General features: G+C 55.5%; 1 protein-coding gene across 1 annotated transcript; it reads right to left on the reverse strand.

Moving 5' to 3' along the window:
- Window positions 1–26,699, reverse strand: PRR12 (proline rich 12). The gene is made up of 14 exons (XM_082676193.1): window positions 26,590–26,699; window positions 24,968–25,080; window positions 23,822–23,983; window positions 20,427–23,737; window positions 19,270–19,936; window positions 16,955–17,358; window positions 8,882–8,998; window positions 8,502–8,635; window positions 7,722–8,200; window positions 3,388–3,513; window positions 3,192–3,289; window positions 1,338–1,484; window positions 1,139–1,234; window positions 1–976 (listed from the first exon to the last, which is right to left on the reverse strand). The coding sequence occupies exons 1-14, from the start codon at window positions 26,673–26,675 to the stop codon at window positions 830–832; spliced, it is 6,087 nt and encodes a 2,028-aa protein (XP_082532319.1). The 5' UTR covers window positions 26,676–26,699; the 3' UTR covers window positions 1–829.
- Window positions 26,700–27,302: the final 603 nt, after the last annotated feature.

Consider the following 27,302-nt stretch of genomic DNA (forward strand, 5'->3'; position numbering starts at 1 on the left):
AAGTGTTTGCCGTCGGGTTTTCGTTTGGCTGGTTGTGTGTACACAGTGTATACAAGTTGAGTTGTACAGAAGCCCAAGAAAGAGCAAGAGACAAAGGGTGGTGGGGAGATGGGAGCAGAGGGGTTAGAGAGAGGGAGGAGGGGAGAAGAGACCGATAAAAAATAGAACCACATCCAGATGACAATGGGATGGGGGCGGGGGGGGGCAGACACAGACAAATCGCAGTAGAAAAGGAGTGGGAGGGGCAAAGAGAGGGGACCCTTCTCCCCCCTCCACCTCCCCAGCCCCCTGCCCTAGGTATCTACAATAAATAAGATTAAAAATAATTAACAAGATGTGTTTTCCCCCTCCCACCCGACACCAAATGCCCTGGGGAGGGAATGGCCTTTAGCAAAGATCTTGGCCTGTGAGGGGGGGATTGGGGGGAAGGGGTCCCCCAGCTCTCCGAAGCCGCCCCGCCCCCCTCAACCATACATAGACTTTTCCTATACATTATGTACAAGGTGGAGGGGGCTGGGGCTATGCCAGGGAGAGGGGATTGGGGCAAGGTGGGGGAGGGAAACCGTTACTAAATAGACATCTATACATATATATAAATAATTTCTCTGTACACCGGACAGTGGGAGGAATGGGAGGGAGTGGAGAGGGCTTGGGAGACGGGGGGAATCGAACTTTGAACCCTGTCCTGTGGGGGCAGCACGGACACACCCTGACCAATGACCCCCCCACCCCACCCCAGCGATGGGGCCCAGGGGTTAGCTCCTGAGGGCACAGTTCTGTCCCAATTCTCGGTTTATGGAGGAGGTGGCCCCCCCAAGCCAGGGTGGGGTCACCCACAGCGGCTGTGGGCCTGTGCTTGGGCGAGCAGGTCGCTGAAGGAGTCAAACAGCTGTTCCAGCCATGGCTGGTTCCGCATGCACTGCTGGACCACCTCCTCTTGGCCCAGGTCCTCAGCGCCGCCCTCGATGGCCAGGGTCTGCAGGGGGGTTAAACATGGAGCTGGGGTGGGAGGAGGCTGGGGGCCTAGGGATCAGTGTCCCAGGGAGAGGGGGGCTGGGAGCTGGACTCCTGGGTCCAGGGGGGAGCCTGCGATGGCTTGAATCCCAGGGTGACCCGTGCGGGGCGTGGGTGGGCTCACCTGGTCCCGGCAGCGCAGGAAGGTGTGGTACTTATAGTGGTGGAGTGAATGGTAGAGCGTGTAGTATCCCGACTTGTCCAGCTCAACCTTGAACTCCTGGGCAGGTGAAGCGGAGAAGCCTCAGCCTCCCCGCTCAGCGCCGGGCGGCCCCGCCCCCGCGCCCCGCCCCCGGCCCCGCCCCTCCCGGGCTCCGCCGCACCTGGGCTCTGACCACGCTCCTCTTGAGCTTGCTGAGCGTCTTGCGGTTGTAGGGCTCCCCGGCCGGCCGCAGACGCACGGCCCCCTCCTCTGGGGAACCCTCCCCACTCTGCTCCACTTGCAGCTGGGGGAACGTGTGCAGGGCGTCCTGCGGGAATCCGAGGGGTCAGGGGGACCTCCCTGGACCCGCACACCCCAGACCCACCCCCCAGTTCTCAGATCCCATGTGATCAGACGCCTCAGTTTCCCCCAGGAAACTGCAGATCAGGAAAGACACTTGGGAGTCTCGGTTTCCTCAAAGGCCAGGGGAAGCCTAGGCCTGTCTGGTGACCCTTATAATGTGTTTTGTGGCCCGGCCCAAGATTCTCCGAGACACCTAACATCCTGCCCAGGATTCCAGAGCCACCATCACCTCCTACAAAAATTCTAAGAGTCAGCCTGAAATCCCGAATCCCTAGAGCCAGGCTAACGTCCATCCCAGAATTACAATACCAGACTCATATTCCACCCCATAATGCTCAGACCTATCCTAATGTTCTACAGTGGAATTTTTTTTTTTTTTGGGGGGGGGGTTGGCACACGACGCGGCTTGTGGGATCCTAGTTCACCGACCAGGGATCAAACCCGCGCCCTCGGCATTGAAAGTGCGGAGTCCTAACCACTGGACCACCAGGTAATTCCCATTACAGTGGAATTCCTAACTCCAGCGTAATATCCTACCCCTCTTCTCAGAGCCAGATGAACAGTCAATCCCAAGATTCTCAGAGGCATCCTAACATCCCACGAAGAATTCCAGAACCAGATTAACGTTTTATCTCATGTTTTCATAGTCAGACTTTTCAGAGCTGGCCTAAAATCCATTCCAGAATTCTGAGCCATCCTAACATTTTACCCCCCTCCCGCCCCAGTTCTCAGCACCACATTAACATCCCCATCAGAATTCTCAAAACCAAATTAATGTTCTCTCCCAGAATTCTCGGAGCCACCGTGATATCCCATCCCAGAAGGGAAATTACATAGATGACTTCGGATTCGAGCCTGAGATTCGAAGAGCCTGAATTACGTCGACAGAGAAGCCATCAGAATCCACTCAACGGGGACTTCCCTGGTGGTGCAGTGGTTAAGAATCCACCTGCCCATGCAGGGGACACGGGTTGGAGCCCTGGTCCGGGAAGATCCCACATGCCGCAGAGCAACTAAGCCCGTGCGCCACAACTACTGAGCCTGCGCTCTAGAGCCCGTGAGCCACAACTACCGAGCCCGCGCACCACAACTATTGAAGCCCGCACACCTAGAGCCCGTGCTCTGCAACAAGAGAAGCCACCGCAATGAGAAGCTCGCGAGCCACAACGAAGAGTAGTCCCAGCTCGCCGCAACTAGAGAAAGCCCGCGTGCAGCAACGAAGACCCAACACAGCCAAAAATAAATAAATAAAATAAATAAATTTATTAAAAAAATAAAAACTCTATTCTACAAAAAAAAAAAAAAAATCCACTCAACGCTCTGCCCCAGAACGAGCCCTGGGTCCAGGCCCTAGTCCACCTTTTGTCCCCAAACTTGTACTCCACAACCACGCTCTGCTGGGCCTGCCTAGCAGCCCATCCCAGACCTTGATGATGACCCCGCCGCGCGATCCCAGCTCGCCTCCATCTGTGCTTGCAGGACTGCTGGGAACCCAGAGACTCCCTCCAGACAGCCTGGCCTCCACTACTCTCCTGGCCAAGCCCGACCCTTCCAACGATCGCCCTTCCAGGGCCTGATGCTCTGGGGACCAGCGCAGTGGCTGACATGCACATGTCTCCTCTGTGCCTGAGCTCTGGGCCCCAGACGCCGCAGGCCAAGCCCCCCCAAGCACCTGCAGGGCTGGGCTCAGCGACAGCCGCTTTAGGACTTTCTTCTTGTGCTCATTCAGGAGGCCATCGATCTTCCGCATGGGCGGGAGGTACAGCTCGTCTGAAAGGCAAGACAGGGTATCAGAAGAGATGCAGCCTCACGATGTATGGGAGGCAAAGGAGGGGTAGGGGGCTCTGGGCCCCCAAGCCTCTGCTCACCATGTGTGTCCTCCAGGGCCTGGATCATATCCGGGTCGAGTGCCGTGCTCACCAGCATCTCCACATAGCTCCGGTACATCTCCCGCATCGCCCGGGTCTTCAGCAGACGCCCAGGTACTGCCCGCTCTGGGGGAAGAAAGGGAGACATGGCCCATCATTCCAACTTTCTCCAAGGCCGCCTGTGTGGCAGACAGTATTCTAAGCTCCAGGGACCAGGAGAGAAATCCCTACCCTCAGTGAGGTCCACGTCCACTGGGGAAGACTCCCCAACACCAGGACAATATACTCTAACGGTGAATCACAGGTACCGTAATGAGCTCAGCCTGGCAAGTCAGGGAAGGCTATTAAAGGTCACACACACGCTGAGCCTTGAGTGATAGGAAAGAGTATTCCAGGCCGGTGACCACTGTGTTTGACTAGTTTAGTGTAGCTTCAGTAAAGTCTAAAGAAGCAGCAGAGTTGGTTTCCAAACCAGTGAATCAAGTCTGAGAGATGAGTTGGTTCCAAACCACTGAATCAGGTCTGAGAGATCAGGTCACAAAAGGCAAGACTGAGGAAGGAGATGGGAGCTGAGACTGCACAAGTCAGGGCAGGCCAGACCATGTGAGGCCTCTGAGATGAGGTAGAAAGGGGAGGGCCTTTTTTAGGGAGGGGTACTAGGGAGCCATGGGAGAGCTATGAGCAGGGACGGGCGAAGGTAAGTGGAGAGAGACCACTCCAAGGCCAGGGGATGGATCAGAGGGATGAGACCAGAGGCCAGGGCAATGGACCAGATGAGAAAGGATGAGGCTGGGCCAGGGCTGGAGGATCAGGATACATAGATTGAGGGGCAGGAGGGCCAGCATCTGAGCTAGGGCTGTGGGAAGGAGCAGAGGGGATGGGGGCAGTCAGGGCCGGAGGGGTAGGGCTGGGGGCTTCCTTGCAGCAAAGGTGAGGGAGGGTCTGGCCTGGTGACTTGGTTGCCAGTGGGGCTGTGTCCGAGATAGAGAAGCTAGGACCAGCTCGGTGGGTCTGGAAGGAGGGAGTTGCTGGGGCGTAGGCCTGGAAGGTGGCAGGGAGAAGAAATGAGTCTGAGGCTCACGGAATTTGTGGGAGCTTGCCAAGTGAGAGATATGGAATGCCAAGCAATGAGGCCAAGGACGGGACTCTTTTTTTTTTTTTTTTGGTCCGTGCCACGTGGCTTGGGGGATCGTAGTACCCTGACCAGGGATCAAACACAGGCCCTGGCAGTGAAAGCGCTGAGTTCTAACTACTGGACCACCAGGGGATTCTCCAAGGATGGGACTGGAGGGACAGCCACCAGAAACTCAAGAAGGAGCATCAGGGAGAAAAGAGAAGCAGGAGGGCCACGTGTGGGAAGACCCCAAAACATCCTTTAGGAAAAGGCACGAGAAATGTCCACTTGATTTACCCACATGGACGGTCCTTGCTGACAGCTGTTTCAAGACGCCAGAGTGACCATTTAGCCGTGGGAGTCAGACCCCATCAAGCCTCTGCCTGAACCCTCCTAAGGCTCCTGTCTCACTCGTGATAAAATCCTGCCAGTGGGGCCACAAAGCCCCAGGACCCTTGTCTCTCCAAGCTGTGCTCCTGTTCCTTCTCTGGCCTCACTTCCTCCAGCTGCTGGCCTCTTTCCTGATCCTCAGACATACCCAGTCCATAATGTTCTCTCTCCCAAAGTCACACCACCCCAACCCTGTTGCATTCGGACCTCTGCTCCAATGTCACTTCCAGAAGCCTTCTGCAACTCCCCCTTCCCCCGCAAATATCACCCAGGATCCCGCCTGGATCCTCTTTACCGGATTTATTTTTCTCTACTGCCTTTAATCCGACCCAGCCTTACACTGATGACTTTTCATATTGTTTTGTGTTCTATTACGTAACATATTTATCTGATTAACTCCCCCGCTGAGACTGTAAGCTCCCACGAGGATACATGTTTTTGTCTTTTCTGTTTACTGCTGGAACCCTCAGTTCATGGCACATAGTATGTGCTCAATTAACACCTGCAGAAAGGGGCTGAGGAAGCCAGATGAGAGTGAACTAAAGGAAGGGGGAGAGGGAACATCACTGCAGCCTCTTTCTAGAACTTTCATTGTGCATCTAAGAAAGGAGAGACATCAGGTTCTAGCACATGGAGGATCATCAGTCTTGGACCAGCAGGAGGGCTGGTTCTGAGACCTCCTGGTCTGGGCGGAACCTTCAGGGCATCCAGACGTTGAGTCAGGCTCATCCTGCCCAGGAGGGGCTCCTGGTCAAATGGGGTGAACAGAGAGAGACCCAGGACCAAAGAAAGATACTGACCCTTGGCGGGGGAATTGCTTCCCTGAGAGTGCAGAGTTTAGTTTCTCCCATTTCATAGGCTAAGAAAATTCTGGGCTGTCCACATATGTTTATAGCAGCATCAGCCAAAAAAGTGGAGACAACCCAAATGTCCATCAAGCTAGTCCATGGATAAACAAAATGTGGCATATCCAAGCAATGGAATAGTATTCAGCCATAAAAAGGAATGAAGTACTGCAAACAACTATGTATAATAATAAGTAAGCTACAAGAATATATTGTACAGCATAGGAAACATAGATAATATTTTATAAGAACCTTAAATGGAGTATAATCTATAAATATATTGAATCACTATGGTGTACACCTGAAACTAATATATTGTAAATCAACTATACTTCAATTAGAAAAAAAAAAGGATGAAGTACTGATACACACAACATGGATGAACCTCAAAAACATTATGCTAAGCAAAGATGCCAGTCCCAAAGGACTGCACACTGTACGTATGATATCCCTTAGGTGAAATGTCCAAAATGGTCAAATCTATAGAAATAGTAAATTACTGGTTGCTTAGGGATGAGGGTGGGGAGAAAGGGGAGTGATGGCCAAAGGAAGCAGGGTTTCCTTTTGGGGTGATGAAAATGTTCTAAACTTGACTGCCAGGGAGATGCACAACGCTGACTATACTAAAAGCCAGAGGACTATGGGTTTTAATTAGGTGAGCTACGTGGTATGTGAATTAGAGCTATAAACTTGTTGAAGAAAAAGAAAAAGAACCTGCAAACCTGGGCCTTTTGTAAAGCTCCTCCCTTGCCAGCACCTTCCCCTGACTCAGCATTAACTGCTTCCACCTGGCCAGACTGAGCCAACGGCCCAGTTAAAAGACTACATTTCCCAGGCTCCCTTGCAGTTAGCTGTGGCCAGGTGACTAGTTCCGGCCAATGGGATAAGAGAAGATAGGATGTGGGCCATTCCCAGATCTGGCACTTAATCAGAACTTCCCAACTTCATCAGGGCTTTGATGAAAAGATAATTCCGACTCTCTCATTTGACTAGCCTCTGTTACAACAGCTATCCCTGCACTACACCTGAAAGAGTATGTGACCTTGAGCAAGTCATGTCACCTCCCAGGGCCTCAGATCTCTCATCTTTAAAATGAGGATAAAAAAATAAGTAAAATTAAAAAAAACACAAAAACCCCCGAAAAATATAATAAAAAATAAAATGAGGATCATTTTACAGCACCTACCTCCCAGGGTTTATGTAAAGATAAAATAAGCCAATGTGTAACATGCTTAAAATGATGCCTGGTACTTAAGTAAGCACTCAATAAAAGTCAGCTGTTATATTTATTTTACATATGTGTACATATATTGTTGTTGTTGTTACTGTCGTCATAAACCAGACATCATTCTAAGCAATGGAGCTCCCACCTGGTGCCCACTACAGGCTAGTACCCTCCTATGTGCTTTTCTGTGAATACCCATTTTTACTTCATTATTAACCCATTTTACAGGTGAGGTCACTGAGGTGTAAACAGGTGTTGGCCTTTTCCTGGAGTCACGCAGGGAGTCACAGGGAACACCACTATGTCTGGGTCCCCACGATAGATGCTGGTCCCCAATCCTCCTCAGCCCTCAGAAGCTGCCTATTCTGAGACAGAACAGTGCAGTGTTGAAGAACAGAGCGCGATGCTCCACCGGCTGCATTCCAACTCAGGTGGGATGTCACATCCCAGCTGTGCTGCACTCTCTTGGTGTCTCAGTCTCCTCACCTGTATTTGAGGATAATATTGGTATCTACTTCCTAGGACCACAGTGAAAAACTCAAACAAGTTAACATCTGTGAAGCACTTACAAGACAGCCTGTCACGTGGTTAGGTGCTATACAGCTGTTAGCTACTGATATTACTTTTAACTTACTTATTACTACTGTGACTGTTTGCTGATGCTACCTGCAGCCCTCTGGATAGCCCCCATCCATGCCTCCTTCTGAAAGCCACAGAGTCGCCTCCCTACCACCAGCCCTACGGCTGCCGATGGCCTTACCATCCTCACTGGCAGCCCCGGGGGATGACTCTGAGTCCGAGGAGCTGCCTGGTGGGCCCCCGCCCACCGAGGCGTTGCCTGCCGCCTCCTTCAGCCACTTCTTCCTCTTCTTGGGGGGCGGCTCAGCCTTCACCTTGGTGGGCCGGGACTTGGGCAGCCGGGAGGTGGCGGGCTGTCCCGTGGTGAGGCTCCGATCTGGCCGAATCTGCCGGCCGCCCGTGCCCCGCTCACCCCGCAGTGGCCGTTCCCCACGCGTGGCCCTCTCTTTCTCCTTCTCTTTCTCCTTCTCCATGGGCCGAGGCAGGGATGGCTTCTCAGGGGCAGGGGGCTCAGGCACGGCCGTCTCAGGTGTCTGCTCTGGGGGCTTCTCGGATGTCGTCTTGTCAGGGGTCTCAGGCTTAGGAGGCGGTGCCAGGGCCTTGGGGGGAGGTGCAGAGCTGCCCCCAGCAGATGCGGGGCCCTTGGCCTGACCAGAGCGTCTGGAAGGGGACATAGATGGGACTGCAGTCAGCACCCCCTGAAACCCCAATTCTCCTCCTTGGGGTACCCCCGCCCCCACCGCCTAGCCCGCAGCTCTAAGCACAGAACTTTGCTGAGCTGGTCTCTGTCCCCCTCTCTCTGGGGGCCCCACTCTCTGGGTCTCTGCACCCCCTCCCCGACTCTGTTTCTAAGCATTGTGTACTTTAAAATGGTTAATTTTATGTTATGTAAATTTCCTTGTATGATTCACCCCATGCCTGTTGGCCCTGCCCACCACCTGACCCCCGGCTCCCCTGGTACCTGACAGGCACTGGGGGCCGGTGCCAGGGTTTCCGAGCACAGACCCTCACGTAATCCTTCTTGTTGACGTTTTCCAGAAACTTGACGTAAAGGCGCTGGTACCGGTTTTTGGCATCCCCAAAATACCCCAAATACTATGGAGGAAAAGAAGCACATGGGGAACTCCTTCCTCCGCCCCAGCTAGGCAGCCCAACACCCAAGACTCCCACCCCTGCCCTGGCCCACCATGGCAACCACCCAGAGCCTGCCAGGAGGTGGAGACCCCCCCGCTCTGGACACATCTTGGACCCAAGGTGAATCCGAATCGTGTGAGGGGGACAGTGGCTTCCACACACCCCACCCAGGGCCCCTCAAGCCCTCGCTCCCCTCTGCAGGCTCACATTACTGGTGGCACAAAACTGCCGCTGCCCGTCCTTGATCTCCGGAGTGAATTTCTGCAGCAGTGCCTTCTGGACTCGCCAGATGGGTGGAGGCTCGCGCCCCGTCTGCAACGCCAGCTGAGGAGGGGCACAGTAAGGCCCGCAGGGTCAACCCCCATGCCTGCCCTTCCCAATCCCAATTCCTGGCCCTCTGTCCTCCCTCTACACTCCCTTAGAGAAAAGGCATCATCATTAACAAGCATCAGCGAACTTCCAGCTGACAGGTATCTTCTGGCTGTCTGAGGTTCTTAGATTTGGGGATGCAAAGCTTCCTCAACTTACCATGGGGTTCCATCCCAATAAACCCATCGTAAGTTGAACATATCCTAAGTCAAAAATGCACTGAATACCCCTAAAGACATCATAGCTTAGTCCAGCCTACCTTAAACGTGCTCAGAACACTTACATTAGCCTGCAGTTGGGCAAAGTCATCTAAAACAAAGCCCATCTTTAAAAATAAAGTATGGAGTATCTCACGTAATTTACTGAATACTGTACTGAAAGTAAAAAACAGAACGGTTGTCTGGGGACAGGAGGGTTGTAAGTGTATCAGTTGTTTACCCTTGCGATTAACTGCGTGGCTGACCAGGAGCTGGTGGCTTGCTGCTCGCTGCCAGTGCCCAGCATCACAAGAGAGTATCGTAGCGCATATCACTAGCCCAGGAAAAGAACAAAACTCAAATTTCAAATGCGTATCGCTTTTGCACCATCATAAAGTTTAAAAATCCTAAACTGAACCATCAGGGAACCGTCTATACTCTCAATCAGGCTGTTCATGCTGTTGGTTGTTTTTTTTTTGTTTTTTTTTTTTTAATTTTACTGAAGTATAGTTGATTTACAATGTTGTGTTAATTTCTGCTGTATAGCAAAATGACTCAGTTATACATATATATATTCTTTTTCATATTCTTTTCCAGTGTTGTTTATCTCAGAATATTGACTATAGTTCACTGTGTTATATAGTGTAGTATAGTATAGTACGTATAGTATAGTACACAGTACAGACCTTGCTGTTTATCCATCCTATATATACTAATTTGCATCTGCTAATCCCAAACTCCCAATCCTTCCCTCCCCACCGGCTCCTCGCCCTTGGCAACCACAAGTCTGTTCTCTATGTCTGTGAGTCTGTTCCTGTTTTGTGGATATGTTCATTTGTGTCGTATTTTAGATTCCTGATATAAGTGATATCATATGGCATTTATCTTTCTCTTTCTGACTTACTTCGCTTAGTATGATAATCTCTAGGTCCATCCATGTTGCTGCAAATAGGCCATTCATTCTGGGCTACAAGGTTTTAGTTATTATAGCTATACAGTGTGATGGCACAAGCCATCCGCATGACTCAAAGAAATGACAAAATCTGAGCACTCATCCACCCACCATCTTCTAGATACAGTGTCGGGTCCCACAGTTTGGCAGTGAACGAGATCGACAAAGCCTTTCTTGGGGTTTTCATTACAGAGGTAATAAGACAGACAAGCAAATAAACAGAACAGGGTGAGGTTGTGGCTTGTGCTAAGAATAAACAGGTGACGGGTTACCTGAGACCATTTATTTCATCAGCCTGTCCACAGCAGGGAAGGACAGTGACACAAAGGCTCCCTGATCTCAACTTCCCTCAGCACACTCAGACCCCCATCCCCACCCCAAGGCTTGTGTGCCCCAGCTGGGCACCGGGAACCAAAGGATGTCAGACCCAGCATCTGATCTCAGGGAGTAAGGGGACTAGCAGGGGACCAGACACAGGCACAAAAAAATAACAGCACAAGTAATAAATGTGCTAACAGCAGGTGCCCCAGAAGCCTAGAAGAAGGACTCTGGACTCAATGTGAATCCAAGAATGCTTCCTCGAAGAAGTGATACCTAAACGAGTCCAGGAAGGAATGTATCTTCCATGAGGGGGTTGGGTGATGACCAGGGACTGCCAGGTAAAGTGTGTGACAGCTGTGGCTCTAGAAAAAAGCAACTGACAGGCACAGATAAGTAAATAATAAGAACATAGTGGGAAATATGCACTGAGCTTTGTGATAACCCAGAGATGAATGAGGGACAAGCCCTTGCATTTAAAGAATCCATAGTTGGGACTTCCCTGGTGGTCCAGTGGTTAAGAATCCGCCTTCCAGTGCAGGGGATGCAGGTTCGATCCCTGGTAGAGGAATTGAGATCCCACATGCCACGGGGCAACTAAGCCCGCATGCCCCAACTACTGAGCCCGCACGCCACAACTAGAGAGGAGCCTGAGCACAGTAACGAAAGATCCTACATGCCGCAACTAAGACCCGATGCAGCCAAAAGTAAATTAAATATTTTTTAAAAATAAATAAGTAAAATAAAGAATCCATAGTCAAGTGATAAACAGGATTCAGGTAACTCCAACTAACTGATCACGGCTGCCCTGAGCACTAGGCTCAGCAGGAGCAAGTGCTGGGATTGATTAGTGATGTCTGCCACTGGCAGCAGCTGCAGCACTGGAGCCTGAGTGCCAAGTACCGGCTATGTATTCTTGGTTTTTGGTCAAATGCTTCTACATCCACAATTTTTCATATCCTGCAGATCAGCCAGGGGAACAGAAAGGAGTTAGAATAACTTGATGAACATGAGGTCCAGAAAGGTTCTTGGCTGAAATTTCACTGGACAAGAGTGAGGCAGGATGAGACAGGGATATGGGCATGTCAATCCCAAGTGCCTTCCTCCAGGATACCATGGTTCTCAATCCTCCCTCCTGGCTCCTCAGGGAACCAGGTCAGAGGCCCAAGGATTGAAAAGTCCATTTCAAATCCTTTTCAAGGACTGAAAAGCTCATTTACATATCCTGCCCTGCTCCAAAACCTTCCAGGGCCCCCAATGCAGATTCCACAGCCTGGCATAGAGACTTTGCCTCAGTCTCCTTTCCTTTCTCCTACCCCTGCCCAGCAGGTCATCCAGACCCTCAAAGCTCAGCAGACAAGCCCCCAGACTTTCTGACCTCCAGGTTTCTGCACATGCAGGGCGCCCCCCTAGGGGTGTCTTTTTCCCTCTCACTGTGGATATAATGTTCCCCGTTCCAGTTCTCAGAAGTTTCTGAAAAATCCATCAGAGCACCCCCTCCCCCAGCCAGGGGAGGGCACCCCCTCCTATGTCTCTTCCCACTGCCGATCTTCCTCCTCTAAGGATCCAGCTGTTTCTCTAGCTGGACATGGGGCCCTTGACTCACCACATCCCAATTGGGCTTGGCTTCTTTCCCCAAACCACTCTTCCTCCCAGAATCCCCACTATCCACCAGTCATCAGGCCCTGGCATCATCGTCCTTGCCTGCTCCCCAACCAGGGTCACTTAGTCCCAAAGCCACGTCTTTCCTGCCTCTCCTCATGTCAGTCATGTCACTGACCCCACCCACTTCCACTTGGTGGGAAGTTGCCCCACCCATAACACCCATTCAGTGGAAGCCACAGCTGATTGGAGGAGACCTGACAAGGGGTAGCCAATCAACAGTCATAATACGAACCCCATCCTGACCCAAAATGCTGTGCTGGGCCAATCAGATTCTCTTCTGGGAATCTGAATTGTGACAAGCTGAGACAAGGGCAGTAAGTAGCAGGATGTGAGTAAGTAAGCTAGAAGCACCCAGCCTGGTGTTAAGGAGAAGGCTGCAGGATCAGACACAGGGGAGTCAGTGTAACAGAACTAAGGCAGTGGACAGACTGTCATCAGGACTGAACACTTCCCCAGCCACCTCCCTGCTGGCCAGGGCCCTCGAAGCAGCCAGATAACCCAGAGCAGATTCTCAAGCAGGCACCCACGGATCTCACCACAGGACGGTCTGGACCCTGCCCACCTTCCCAGGCTCGGCGCTCACTGTCCAGTCACTCAACCCCTTGCATCTCTCCCTACCCATCACATAAACACGCCTCACCACAGGGCTTTTGCACAGACTGTTCTCTCTGCGTGACCCGCTCTCCCCATCCTTTTCTCCATCCAACAAACTTATATGCTCAGAATTTACATCCTGATAAACCTTCCACATCTCCAAGGACTGGGAGTTAATATTATCACTCCCATTTTCCAGGTGGGGAGGCTGAAGCAGAGAGGGGGCTAACCCTACACTGTCCAATTCAGCAGCCCCTCCCCATATGTGCCTCTTGAGCATTTAAAATGCAGCTCATTTGCATCAACATGTTCTATGAGTGTAAAATACACACTGGATTTCAAAGACTTGGTAAGCAAGAGAGAAGATAAAACATCTCATTAACTTTTTCTATATTGACCACATGTTAAAATGACATTTTAGACATGCTAAGTTAAAGAAAATACATCCCTACAACTAACCTCACTCATTTTTTAACTTTTCAAAAGTGTGGATGCAAGAACGTTTAAAATGCTGTACATGGCTCATATGATGTTTCTATCGGGCTGCCATTGTTCTAGAACAAACTATGACCTGTGGCCCATTTTTATAGAGCTATGAACTAAGAATGGTTTCTACATTTCTAAAGGAGTGTGAAAAAGCAAAACAAAACAAAAAACAAAAACCCAAGAATACATGATAGAGACCTTACGGAGCTTGCAAAGCCTAAAATATTTACCATCTGGTCCTTTACAAAAAAAAAAGTTTGCCAAACTCTGCGCTAGAGATCTGCCCAAGATCACTGAATAATAGAAACAAAGTTTATAGAGCACTTTCTGCATGCCACCCACAGTCAGAGTACTGGACAAGCCGTAAAGCCTGAGTGCTCACGTTATACGAAGGGGGTACTAACGGCATCAGCCCCCATTTTACAGATGAGGAAACTGAGGCTCAGGAAGGGTCAACACTAGTCCAGCTCGGAAGTGGCAGAGATTCAAGCCAATCAGATTAACGCCAAAGCTGGACCCATAATAACCATGCTGCCAGCCTGCCCTGACTCCTGACACACGAATGAGTCCTCATCTGCCTGAGTGGCTCAATCCTGGGGCTGTGAGTCCCCCATCAGAACACATACTCGTGTTGTATTTTAAGCATCTGAGTCCTTGCCTGGCCCCCTCCCCTGCCCCATGCCAGCTGGGAGGTGGTATCAGATGGCCCTGGCTCTAATCCCGGCTTGGCACCCATCAGCCAAATGATTCCCTCTCCCTGAACGTGAACTTCCCCATCTGTAAACTGGGGACAGTCAGGGTCCCCACCCCAGAGCCCTGTTCATTTGGCCCAGTGCTGGGCGCCCAGCAGCACTATCGATGTTTGGTGGAATATACACAGAGTGGCTGACTCTGGTGCTGAGAGCGTGGGCTCCCAGGGCCAGTAGAACTGGGTGTGGGCCCCAAGCTGTGAAAGCCTGGAAAGCCTACTTTAATCCTCTGAGCCTCAGTTCCCTTCTCTGTAAAAGGGGGATAGTAATCCCTATAAAGAAAGGAGATTACAAAGATAAAACTTACAGGTGGTGGCGAAGGTTTGCACAACAACGTGAATATACTTAATGCCACTGAACTGTACACTTAAAAATAGTTAAAATGATAAACTTCGTGACATGTATCGGTTACCATGATTAAACTAAATTCTGAATATGATGTGCCCCAAATCCTATCCCCTGAGAGCTGGTAGCCGTTCCTGTCACTGCTGTTCGTTTGACACCTCCCTCGCCTGTTCCAGACTGATGGCCAAAGAGCCTCAGAAGTCTTGAAGTTAAAATGAAATAACGTACACAGGGCACTAGTAGAGTGAGTACAACTATGAGGGAGAAGGGAGGATTAGCCAGGGAGGGATACTGAGACTCAAGGCATTGGGATTGTTCTGGTAGCTGGCTGAGGAGTGGAGAAGTAAGCCTTCACTCTACCATTCTGCTTTGACAACTTACATATCTCTTGTGAATGTTCTCTTCTATCATATCATACTGCGAAGATGACAAAGTAACAATGAAAAGATACAGTCTGGGATTGGTGAGCTGGGGCGGACAGCACAGAATGTGACAGGGTGGAAAGCAAGGAGAACCAACCAGGAGGTGATAATGGCGAAAGCTGAGTGATGGATACACACAGCCCTGTTACTGTATTTGCTCTACTTTTCCCACAATAAAATAGATTGAAGGGACTTCCCAGGTGGTCCAGTGGTTAAGACTTCGTGCTCCCAACGCAGGGGGCCCAGGTTCGATCCCGGGTCAGGGAACTAGATCCCACATGCCGCAACTAAGAGCTCACATGCCGCAACTAAAAAAAGGATCCCGCGTGCCACAACGAAGATCCTGCATGCCGCAACTAAGACCTGGCGCAGCCAAATAATAAATAAATAAAGTATTTTTTAAAAAATAGATTGAAAGTAACATAGGAAAAAGCACACTAAGTTCCTCTCGCAAAACACACTTAATAATGAAGTATGATAGGGAATTTCCTGGCGGTCCAGTGGTTAGGACTTGGCACTCTCACTGCCATGGTCCTGGGTTCAATCCCTGATTGGAGAACTAAGATCCCACGAGTTGCGAGCTACAGACAAAATAAAAGTATAATAATATGCACTATCCTTATAATGAATTCACCCCACAATGTTTTCATCTGTAACTTAGAAGAAACAACACCCAAGATGAAATTAAACACGTTAGGGCTTCCCTGGTGGCGCAATGGTTAAGAATCTGCCTGCCAATGCAGGGGACACGGGTTTGAGCCCTGGTCCAGGAAGATCCCACATGCCACAGAGCAACTAAGCCTGTGCGCCACAACTGTTGAGCCTGTGCTCAACAGTTGAGAAGCCACCGCAATGAGAAGCCCGCGCATCGCTACGAAGAGCAGCCCCCGCTCACCACAACTAGAGGAAGCCCGCACGCAGCAACAAAGACCCAACGCAGCCAAAAATAAATAAAAAATTTTAAAATGGTCCACATCAAAAAAGAAAAACAAAATCTTTAAAAAAAAGAAAGAAATTAAACGTGTTAACATACATCCAAGACCAAACATGGTTCCTGCCCCCTAGTTGCTACCCAGTCAGTGACAGTAACTAACACGAAGAATGGCCTTAGCCCTTGGCGTCACCATCAAGGTGATAATGGCTTGCTGACCTACTGAGTACTCGCTCTACCTCATGCCCTGTGAGAAACACTACACGGGCGTCTGATGTCACCTACCCTTGTCAAGCACTTATATCAATCCTCTGATCCAACTACCTGTCCAATGAACAAAGTACAGCGAAGATCAGTACGCTTTTTCCGTAAAAGGACAGACAAGAAATATTTTTGGCTTTGTGGATCAGCTAAGCTCTGTTGCAACTACTCCACTCTGCTAGTGGACGGAGAAAGCAGCCATAGCTGGTATGTAAATGAGTGGGTGGGGCTATGTGCCAATAAAACTTTATTTATAAGAACAGGCAGGGGGCTGGAGGGGGGGCGGGGGGGGCATAGTGTGTCCACCCCTGTGTAGAATAACTGAAGTAGTAAATGCGCTGGTGCACATAAAGTGTTTGTTTTTTTTCGGCCACACCGCATGGCATGAAGGATCTTAGTTCCCTGACCAGGGATTGAACCCGTGTCCCCTGCCGTGGAAGCGCGGATTCTTAACCACTGGACCGCTAGGGAGGTCCCAACATAAAGTGTTTAAGATGTGGCCTGACACACAAGCATTCCCAAACCACTGGCTACTACATCTGCACGTTGTATGTGTGCCTTTTCATAGGTATGTCACGTCAATACCTCAGCTTTCCACCTACAAGGCACAAGTTGCCTTTAAAGCACCCCTTGGCTTGTGTTAAAAGTTCCCTAAGATCAGGCCCTCCTTATCGGCTTTGTCCCTTAGTATAACCCTAGCACCCACAGCAAAAATACCTGCAATAAATGCTAACAATGGGTTTACCTTATTTATCGGTGACACACACACACACCCAAATAACATCTCAGAAGCGTGCAAGTCCTCTGCGGGGGTCCAGCTGGCCTCCTCTATCAGCCCCACGACTGTCAACTCAGGAGGATGAGATGGGCTGCCTCAGCCATCACTGTACCTGCAGCCCCCAGCACTGGGCCTGTCATTCAACAGGCGCTCGATAAACGCTCCAGTGACCAAAGCATTGGGCCCAGTTGTCCGACACGACAGGAGACTCACCTTGAGGGAAGGGATGTCCTCGGCGCGGATGACGAACTCGTCGCGCTCCCGGAAGATGCCCTCCCCGCCGCTCTCGCCAGCCTCCTCGTCCGTTTCCCCGCACACGGCCGCGGTCTCCTGCTTCTTGGCCAGGTGCAGGGGCCGGGCGTCCGGCGGCTCGGGGTCGTCGGGGGACGGGGCGGCAGGCTCCTCCGGAGGGGGGGCAGGGGTTGCGGTGGGCAGGGGCGGCGGGGCAGGCGGCGAGGGCAGGGCCGGTGGGACTGGCACGGGCGGTGGGGGCGGCGAGCTGGGCGTGGGGGCCACCAGAGGGGGTGGCGAGGGCAGGGCCGGCGGTGGGGGCGGCGGCTGGGGTGTCGGGGCAGGGGGCGGCGAGGGCGGGGGCTTCTCCTCCAGCAGCGGGGGCTCTGGGGGCGAGACGGGCATCAGGGCTGGAGCCCCGCTCAACCCCGACCCCCCAGACCTGTTTATCTGCTTCCAGTGAAAGGCCTCCCAGCCTATTCTGGGGGCTCTCAACACAGCCCTCTTCCCGTCCTGCACCCCAACATCCCTCCTGACCAAACTGAGCTCTTCACCTAGCATCCATTTCTGCCCCCAATCCCCCTCCAACTCCACTTTTTATTCCTCTTCTGCTGACCTTCCTCCTCCTGCAAAGCTCCTGTCTGACCCCTCCCTGACCTTCAATACCCACCCCTGTCCCCAGACACCTACCAGAAGCCCAGGACCCTTTAACTTCTCTCTCCAAGGTCCTAATAAACTTTCCTACCCAGACATGCCGCTCTGGTCCTCCCCATCTTTCCCCAGCCTCCAAAGACCCCCTTTGTGTCTTAGTGCAACTCTGCATCCCAGTATCATTGCTCCGTGTCCCCACCACAATGGCCAGGAGGCCTCTCTGGTCCCATCAACAACCCCCGCTCTGCTCCCCAGTCTAGTGCCTACAAAGCTCCTGGCCCTGCCCTACCTCCTAGTCCCCAAATACCATTCACCATCCCATCACCTCTTCTCTTGTCCCTGAATGTCCCTCCCTGTGCCAACAAGCCCTCTGCCCCTTATTGCCACTCAGCTCCCCAGTCGCCACTGTGCCACACCTGACTCCCTCCCTGAGACCCCTTCCCAGCCCCAGTGGCTACTCTGAGCCCCTGAAACTGTCTCCCAACCACAATGTCCATTTTAGTCCTGAAATGTCTCTTTGTTGCTTTGGAGCCCCAGCCTGACGCTTACCTCCCATTCCTCAATGTTCCTCCCAGTTCCTCAACCGCTCCTGTGCTTCCACCTCCTCTTTTCCCGCTCAGAGGTCTCAGACTCCTCCACCCAAGCTCTCCCCTTTCCTTTCCTCAGCCTGCTCTCCACTCTCGGGATCGGCAACACCCTCTCCTTCCTGCTACGCTAACTCCCCGCGAGATTTTGTAACATTCCTCCTCTAACGCCTTGAGATCTTCTGACTCCCCAGACTGCTTTTGCTCCATCCCTGGGTCCTTCCAAGATATGAGCCTTCCTGACCCTTCCAAGGCTCTCTCGCCCCCCCATGCTCTCTCCCGTTACGGCAGATCCAGGCACTCTGCTTAGCACCCTCCACTGTTTCTCCTCTCTTCCCTGGTGCTTCCCTTCGGCCTCTCACTGTCTCGCTCCCCACTGCCCATCTTTCTACCACCTTCCAGAAGACTTCATCCCTTAAGACTCCTGTGAGCTCCCAAGCCTCCTCATTAACTGCTCCAAATGCCTTCCTCCAAATGCCACCTCTTTCTTCCCCCAATGCCTCTGTTCCCCCCCATCAAAGCCCCTCAAATTTTGTCCAACCCTCCTCTCAGGACAGAACACCATCCAGACCTGACTGTACCCCCAGCCTTTCCCGATGGCCCCCCACGAGATCTGACTAGTCATTGCTGAAACTAGTCACGTTTCTCTTTAAACAACCCTCCCAAGTCTCTCTCTGCCCCCCAGACCCTTTTCTGTCCTTTATTACATATCCCTAACTCCTAGAGTCCTTCTCAGGTCCCGTGTCCCCCATCAGTTTTAAAAGCTCTCTCCATCCCTGTCACCCACCTGTCCCCATCACTTATAGCCTGCCCTGTCCCCCAGTGTTCTCCACTGCCCACCTTCGGGCCCCCGCCAGTCCACTTAGCACCTGTGGGCGGATTAGAAAAAGACGCCCCTTTCTCAAAAGGCTTGCCCTTAAGTAAGAGGTTACCCTCCATAAACAGGCATATCTCTGTCAATCACCTGCACTGTGAACAGTGCCTGATCTACACAACCAGACCTGGTGACCTGAATGTCGGGAAACCCCTGCCCCGCCCCCAGACCACCTTCCCAGAGCTCACCAGGCGTGCCACTGCTGCTGGCACTGGGGAGCCCCGGGAGAGGGGGTGGCCCGGGGACTGCAGCCTCAGTAGCCAGGGGGGGCCCGTCCGCAGTGGAGGTGTCCTTAGGCCCGGCCAGTGGCGGGTCATCGAGGGCGGAGATGGCCGAGGAGATGCTCTCCTGCAGGTCCCGGTTCTTGGCGACAGAGTCTTCCTCGTCCGACGAGAAGGAGGGCAGGGTCTCGAGGTTCCGTTTCAGCTCCTCGTCCAGCCGCTTGCAGGGCGAAGGGCAGCCGAGCCCCAAGCCCTCGCTCTCGGCGGCCTCCAGCGCACCCCCCAGCCCGAAGGCGCCGGCGGGTGGGGGCTGTGGCACGGCAGGCGCGGCGGGGGGCTGGGGAGGCAGGCCCCGGGCCGGCACGGAGGGCGGCGCGCTCTTCGGGGGGCTGAGCGGGGGTGTCAGGCCAGCCTGGTAGAGCGGCGGATGGCGCTTGCCTGACTTGAGAAAGTCCAGGAACGAGGCCATGAAGCCGGACTTCATCTCAGGCTGCTTCTCCTCCACCTCCTTGATCTTGGCCTCGATCTTCTCCCGAGTGAGGCTGGAGTCCAGGCTGTTGTGGTCAACTCCTGACACGGCATCGCCCGATGACGCTCCCAGACCCTCGCCGGCCTTGGGCACAGACAGCTTGATCTAGATATGGGGGCAGTGGGGAGTCAGGGCCCACAAGCCCAGGGCCCCAAGCCCCCTCCTCCCTCAGACCCAGGGGTCTGGGGCCCCAGCCCTCTCCCCAGTTAAGACCCTAAAGTTCAAATTCTCAGAGCGTCAGCCTGTAGAATCCTAGAATTCATGCCTGCGGACCCCTCTGCTCAGATTCCAGAATGACAGGACTGGGGTCCCTCCCTCATTACTCACGGACCCTCCTCCCACAAGACCCAGGAATCCAGGACCCCTGATCAATAGTCCTGCAGGATCTAGAACCTAAGAATACAAGCGCTAACCCCCGCCTCCCTGTAGACACAAGTTTCAATTCTCAGACCCCTGCAACAGTGGAACCCTGAAATTCCAGCCCTCGGATTCATTTCCTCGTGGGTGTTAGGAAGATGAACCACATCCCCTACCGTGCCCAAGAACCTCAAACGTGGTCCCAACCCTCCAGCGTCAGGGTTTCGCTCCCCCTCACCTTCAGTGGTTTCAGGGGCTCCAGCCGAGGGCCCCCGGCCTCCTCGGCCTTCCTGCCTCGACCCCGGCCCCGGCCCCGGGGTTTCTTGGCCCCATCAGTAGGTGTGGAGGCCAAGGCTGGCCCGGCGGTGGTGGGGACCTCCAGTGGGCGAATCCGGGGTCTCCCCCGGGGCCGGGGCGGCCCATCACGCTTGGCCTTGGTGGGCTTGCGGCCACGGCGCCGGGGGCCATCGGGGCCAGGGTTGGGTGGACAGAAGTCAATGTCGCCCAGCGGTGAGAGCGCCGGACGGGAGCGGCAGCTGGACACCAGGTCAGGCAGGCGCCGGGGGTTGAGGCGGATGTCAGCAGGCACATCGGCCTTGTCCTCGTCGGCCTCGAACTCGTACTCCTGGGCGTACAGCTTCTTGGGCGTCTGGAAAGGCGGGTCACGGCGCCGCAGCAGGTGGAAGGAGGACGTCTTAAGCAGCTTCTTTGGCTTGGTAGAGCAGAAGATGGGTGAGGTCAGGCCTCCCTTGGGCTCCGAGGCAGGGGGTGGCGGCGGCGGGGGGGGAGGCGGGGGCGGGGGGGCCGCCTGGTGGGGCCCACTCTGGATCAGGCCCAGAGGCTCGGCGTTGACGGTGGAGGGCAGCTCAGGCGGCTTGCTGGGGTCCAGGCCCAGGCCTGGAGTCTCGGGACCGGCTCCGGACGCCCGACTGGGGCAGTAGGGCCCATAGGGATCATAGGCAGGGGGGCCCGGAGGCGGCCCAGGCCCCGCCTTGGGATCGCCCTCGTCCTCGGGTGGCCCAGCCTTTCCATAGTCATCTGCGGGGCCGCCGCCAAACATCTCCTCCATGGTGGGGAAGAAGCTGCGCTCCTCGTCTTGCAGCAGGGAGTCAGGGAAGCAGATGGAGGTGAGTGGCACAAAGCGGGGGGCCTTGGTGCCTTGTGGGCTAGGGCTGCGGTAGGCCCCCGAGGGATCCTTTCCCTCGGCGTTAGGTGGGCCCACACCAGTGTCACCAGGCCCAGGTGGCAGCGGCTCCAGGGCCCCAAGCAATTCTTGCATGGTGCCGGGTGGCTCCAGGCTCTCCTCGGGTCGCAGGCGGGGGCTGGGGGCACCCGGCTCCAGGCCATGGCCGCGGAGGTGGGCCTCGAGCTGGAGGGGCATGGGTGGTGGAGGTGGGGGGGGCGGGGGGGGAGGCTGGGGTGCCCCATCACGGGCGGCCGGCTCAAGGAGATGGACGCCAACTTTGGGAGCACTGGAAGAGGGGCTGGGAGCATGGCTGAGGACCGAGGGGAGCAGCTGGGGGGGAGGGGGAGGCAGCACCAGTGGGAGGTCAGGGCCCCCGGCCTCTAGGAGGAGGCCGTGGGGGGCAGGCTGGGCAGACTGGGCCGTGGGAGTTGGGGGTGGAGGGCTCTTTTGGAGGAAGGCCCCCAGCTCCTTGGCACCTGCCCCATAGTGGACAACTGAGGTGGCCAGCCCCTCGGGGGTCTCGCCACCCCGTTCTGGCCCTTTCTTCTTCTCCTTCAGCCTCCCCAGGCCCAGCTCCAGGGCCGCCGTGGCACCCTCATCAAGGCTGGCGCTGGTGCGGATGACGCTCTGCAGATGGTACCTCTGTGGGTCTTCCTTGGCCAGCTCGTAGGGTGTGCCCGGGGGACCCCCAGCCCCGCCACTCCCAAGTCCCTTGGAGGCATCCGCCGCCCCATCTTCGCCCACCAGGCCATCTGCCCCTGAGGTCCTCGGGGGGCTGGGCGCCTGCAGGAGGTGCTGGATGAGGAATTCTTCATCCTCGGTGCGCTCAGCGGGAGGCCCGCCGGGGCCCGCCAGCAGCTCTGAGCCATCCCCCTTGCCCTTGTAGCCACCTGCTCCGGCGGCATAGCCGCCGGCTCCTGGGGGTGCCAGGAATGGGGCTGAGGCCAGGACAGAGCTCAGGTATTTGCCAGGAGCTCCTGGAGAGCCAACTCCAGGCGGGCGGCCGGGGGCCGGAGGCGACTGCAGCGGGCGGATGATGTGAGAAGGGCTGGCCTCTCCGCCGCCCCCCAGGGAGCTGGGCCCCCAACCACCTCCATGGCCCGAGAGTGCTGGGGAATGGCCAGTACTGTAGCTGAGCGAGGGGCTGGCTGTGGGCAGCCCCTGGGAGTGGGCAGCTGGCCCTGGGTACGGCTCACCCTGCACCCCATATAGCTGCCCCTGCAGCTGGTCTGGGGAATAGCTCTGACATGTGGCTAGGCCAGGAGGCGGGGGACCACTAGGGGGCTGCTGGGGCCCACCTGAGTAGCTAGGGCCTTTGCTCAAGTCCTGCGCTTGACCCCCTCCAAACCCTTGCCCATAGGCCTGGGGTCCTAGAAGCCCTTGGGGCTGACCAGGGGAATAGGCCTGGCCTCCCGCCCCCCCAGCCCCAGAGGCCTTGCCAGTGGCGTAGGCTGCTGCTGGCCCACCCAGGCTCTGGCATTTGGGCGTGGCAGTCGAACGGGGTGGTGGGGGCCTGTTGGCACCGCCCGCAGCTGCCCCATAACCACCTTTGCCCGTCTTGTAACCAGGCGACTGAATGATGGGGCGGTAACCTCCACCGCCACCCGCCGCCCCACCTCCTCCAGCTGCCTCGGGGCCCGCAGCCCGGCCCGATGCCCCGGCCGTGGCTCCACTGGGCCCAGCCTTGCTAGGCTCGCCAGCGCCCGGGGAGGGCTCCCCACCGCCCAGGGGGCTGCAGGCCAAGTTGGCCCGGTGGCCCATGGAGGCGTAGCTGCCTCCGCAGCTCAGGTAGTGCTGGAGGGCGTGGGCTGGTGGTGGGGGGGGCTGGGCACTGGCTGGCCGCTGGTAGTGCTTGATGACGGTGTCCTGGCGGGGCAGGGCCCGCTCGGGTGGCGGTGGGCCGGGGGCGGCACCCGAGAAGTTGTAGAGCTGGGGAGAGGATTGCTCGGCAGCGGCGGCAGCAGCAGCGGAAGAGGAGGCCAGCAGGTTGAACTGAGTTGGGAGGTGGCGGGGAGGTGGGGGTGGATCTGGGGGGCCTGGGCGGTAAGGAGGGGTTTGGGCTGGGCCGAGACCAGCGGGCCCCAGGACACCACCCCCCGCCAGGCGCTCAAAGCCTAGCGAGGAGGGCACCGTGGGTGCCTGCGAGGGCTTCAGGTGCAGCACGTCATGAGGGGACAAGAGCCCATTAGCTGGGGGACTAAATGGGGGGTCCTGGAGGCTGAGGGAAGAGGGTACTGGGAAGGGGCGGCTGCCAAAGGAAGCCGGGTGTTGATAGGCCGACAGGGCAGAGGAGGATGGAAAGGTGCTGGAACCCGGCAGGGCGCCTGAGATGAAGAGCTCCGTGGGGCCTGGCGTGTGCATGGCTGGGGATGAGGGAGGAGACCACAGGTCAGAGTTGACCACAAGCCAGCCCCACCCTGGCCCTCCTGGACTGGCAATGGCCTTACCTGTTTGCCAGGAAGGACTGCGGAATTGGGAGAGGAGAGAAGAGGCAGAGGGACCAGGCTGCGGGCCCCGGGACTCCAGGGCCGAGATGAGGTTCATGACGGAGGTGTCGGGCCCTGCTGAGCCTGCGTGATGGAGGCCGGTGTCGAAGAGTCCAGAGAGGCCTGGTGAGGGTTGGGGGGGTAGAGTCAGCTAGGTGGGGGATAGGGCAAGGTGGAAAAGGAAAAGGAGCAGGCCAAAGGCAAGTTGGGTCAGGAAAAGGGGTTGGAGAGAAGGGGCAGATTCAAAGAGGAGAAAGGAGGCAAAGACAAGTTAAGGAAACAATAAGCAGGATGGGGTACGATGCAATCATAAGGGCAGGGAGCCCAGGAGGGGAAAAGTAGACAAAGGAGTAGAAAAATCCATACATGAAGAAAATGGGAGCAAAACACAGAGCGTCCTTATGGTCCAAGGGAGGCCAAAGGATTAGGCAATTCTAGCAAGAAAGGGGAAGGGATGGGATGACTGCAGCCACTGAGAAGAACCAGAGAACAAGGCAAAAGGGGTTGAGTCAAAGTGAGAGGATCCAGATTAAAAAAAAAAAAAAAAAGAGAGACAGAGAGGGAGGAATAAAGGGAAGGAGCCAACCAAGAGGGTCAAGGGTCAAATTGGACAACAGTCCCGTTGCTGATCCATCTAGGAAGGAGAGCGGCAGGATCAAAGGAAGGGAACCAATCCGAGGCACTAGAGGCAGGGCCACAGGAAAAGAATAAGGCAGTGGGCAAATCTAAGGAAGAAAGGGGAGGTCCAAAGAATCGGAGCCAATCAGGAAGAAAGGGAATCAGGAAGAAAGAGTTCCGAGAACCAAGAGGATGAGCAGACCCAGAGGGAAGGGATTGGGGTGGGCTGGAGAGGCGGAAAAGCCTGGAAGAGAAGGTGGGATTTGGGGGCTGAGACGACGGGACCAATTGGAACAAAAGAGGCGGGGCCAGAAACAGGGGCAGACGAATCCGGCGTGAAATTAAGCAGCCTCAGAACAACCAATCAGAGGAGAAGTAGCGAGAGGCGGGCCAGAACGGAGAGCACAGCCAATTAGGAAGGTTGTAACTTTCAGCAGCCAATCATTTGCTTCGGAGGGAGGGCCAGGCGGGGCGGGACAGGGGCCGTACCTGCCGGGTGGTGGTTGGTGGCATAGCTTTGCAGTGGGTGGGGGGCCGCGTAGGCCTGGCGGTGTAAGATGTCCGTCTCGGGGTGCGAGGTCCTGGAGCTGCCATAGACCAAGCTGGGAGGAAGAAGGAGATGTTAGGGTATCCTCCGAAGCTACCCTCGGAGAAGGGAACTCAGCAAATCCCCTGGGGAGTTGGGGAGAATCTTCCAGCTGACTGGGGGCTATCCTAAGGAACCTTGGGCCCTAAAGGAAAGAAGACAAGGGAATCGGAGTGCCCAACTAAAGAGCCACAGAAATGGTCCCCACTCGAGCCCCAGTAAATAGAGCCCAGATAGCCTCACATTTACAAACACAGACATGCACAGGGAGGACACAGAGAGGGTGAAGAGCCAGAGAAAGTGCCTTAAGTTGAAAATGTGGACCTGCTTCCACAGCCCCCACCCCGCAGGTGACACAAGGCCCTGGGGCCAAGGGATGCCCCCTCTTCTTCAGACACATGGGAACACAGAGGCCCTGAACCTCAGGGGTGGTGCAAACCGAGTCAGGAGCAGGAGACAGACTGTTCCCCAAAGGGCAGGGATGGGAGGTGGGCAGAGGATAGGACTCCTGCAAAGTACCAGGCACAAGTGTGCACATGAACACCGTCCATCCCCCCGGGTTGAGGTTCAAATGCATGGGGGCATGCAAAGCCAGGTCTGTGTGCAAACCAGTATCCAACTCACTGTGTGGAAAGATACAGAGCGAGGAGTCCCACATGGAGAATACTAACACACGTGGGGTCATGCCCAGCCAAGCTGGGAGACCCAGGTGTATAGGGGGAGGGGGATTCGGGGGCAGGTGAAGAGTGAGGGTGTGACACAAACAGCAGGAAAGGGGCAGGTTCGCAGGTGAAAAGGCTGCCAGCTACACAACGCACTGGGCCCACGCTCACACACACAACCACACACCCGGTAAACAGCCTAATCTTCCTATGCAACGGCCCCAATCCATGGCCCAGACTCAAGAGGTCAAACACTCCACTCCTCGCCATCAACTAGAATTCTGTCTTTGAGGGTGGGGGAGCTCAAGGGGGCGTGTCTCAGATGCCAGGACCCCCACCTTACACAAAACCCCAGCTTAGGAAGGGGGCGGGGCCCCGTGCCCACTCAGCGCGCGGAATTTCTGGGGGGCCCCCCGAGTAGCGCGGCCTCGCGCAGTCCCGGAACAATAGGACCTGAGGGGGGGCCGCGCCCCCCAGGTCTGCGTTCTAATTCTCTTTTCCTTCCCACCTTTGCAAGAGCAGAACCTAGGGCGCGAGGGGGAGGGGTCAGCAAACCGGGAATCCAAGGATGGGGGGAAATCCAGGCCTTGCTTCGCCAGTCCCTCCCACCTTCCCAAGGCCTTTCCGTCTGAAATTGTTTTGCACCCTCATTTTTCCGCGGCATCTCTCCCTTTGCATGCCGGAGCTGGCTTTGGCGGAGTTTGCAATTTGCAAACTGGGGCGGCGGCGTTGTTGCAAACCGAGGAAGGCCGCTCCCTTGCAAGCCGGAGGGGAGTTTGCGATGCACGCGTAGCCGGGCGGGCCCGGCCGGGCTTGGCCCCCACCTCTTGGCCCCTTCCTCCAGGCCACCCCCGGCTCCTTACCTAGCTTTCGCTGACCTCTCGTAACTCCATCCCGCCCCGGCGCCGAGCGGGTCCCCGAAGCCGGCGCTGGGGTAGTTCCTGTCCATGAATTGGCCGCGGTGGAAATTGGGGGGAGGGGGAGGGAGGGAGGGAGGGAGGGGGGCGCGCGCGCGCTCTCCTCCGCCGCCGCTCCCTCCGCTGTTGCTTTTTTTTCCCTTCCCTCTCTCCCTCTCTCCCTCTCTCTCTCTCTCTTTCTCTTTGCAGCCGCCGAAGGCCCGGGAAGGCCCCGGGCGGGGGAGGGAGGGGACAGGGGCGGAGGGGCGGAGGGGCGGAGGGCGGAGGGGCGGAGGGGCGGGCAAGGGAGGGGGTGCAGCCGACGAGCCAACGAAGGGGGAAGGGGGGTTCCCCCTGGAGGGAAAGGGGGGGAGGAGGGACCCCGCTGTCTCCGCCTTTGCCCCGGCGCTTGCAGGAGAGAAGGGGGGCGCGCGCTCCGGAGGGGGCGTCCCGGGCGGCCCCGGGGTGGGTGCGGGCGCTGGGTGCTCGCTCTATCGCCGCCGCCGCCGCCGCCTCCTCCTCCTCTGCGCTCACGGTGCAGCCATCTTTGCACAAGGCGGCTGGGGGAGGGGGGAGGGGAAGGGGGGGCGGGCGGCGGGGTGTCTGGCTGCGCTCCGCTTCCTCCCACAATCCCGTGCAAATGAAAAAAAAAAAAAAAGAGAGAGAGGCAGACACAGAGC

The sequence above is a fragment of the Grampus griseus genome (genome assembly GCF_964374135.1).
Source record: "Grampus griseus genome assembly, chromosome: 19".
In the NCBI taxonomy this organism is placed as follows: domain Eukaryota; kingdom Metazoa; phylum Chordata; class Mammalia; order Artiodactyla; family Delphinidae; genus Grampus; species Grampus griseus.

Coding starts and splice junctions, on each gene's coding strand:
- PRR12 (XM_082676193.1), bottom strand. CDS start 26,675: ATGGACAGGAACTACCCCAGCGCCGGCTTCGGGGACCCGCTCGGCGCC. Junction 8,201..8,501: donor CGGCCCCCAGTGCCTGTCAG/GTACCAGGGGAG, acceptor GTCCCCTTCCAG/ACGCTCTGGTCAGGCCAAGG. Junction 1,485..3,191: donor CGCTGAGCCCAGCCCTGCAG/GTGCTTGGGGGG, acceptor GGATTCCCGCAG/GACGCCCTGCACACGTTCCC.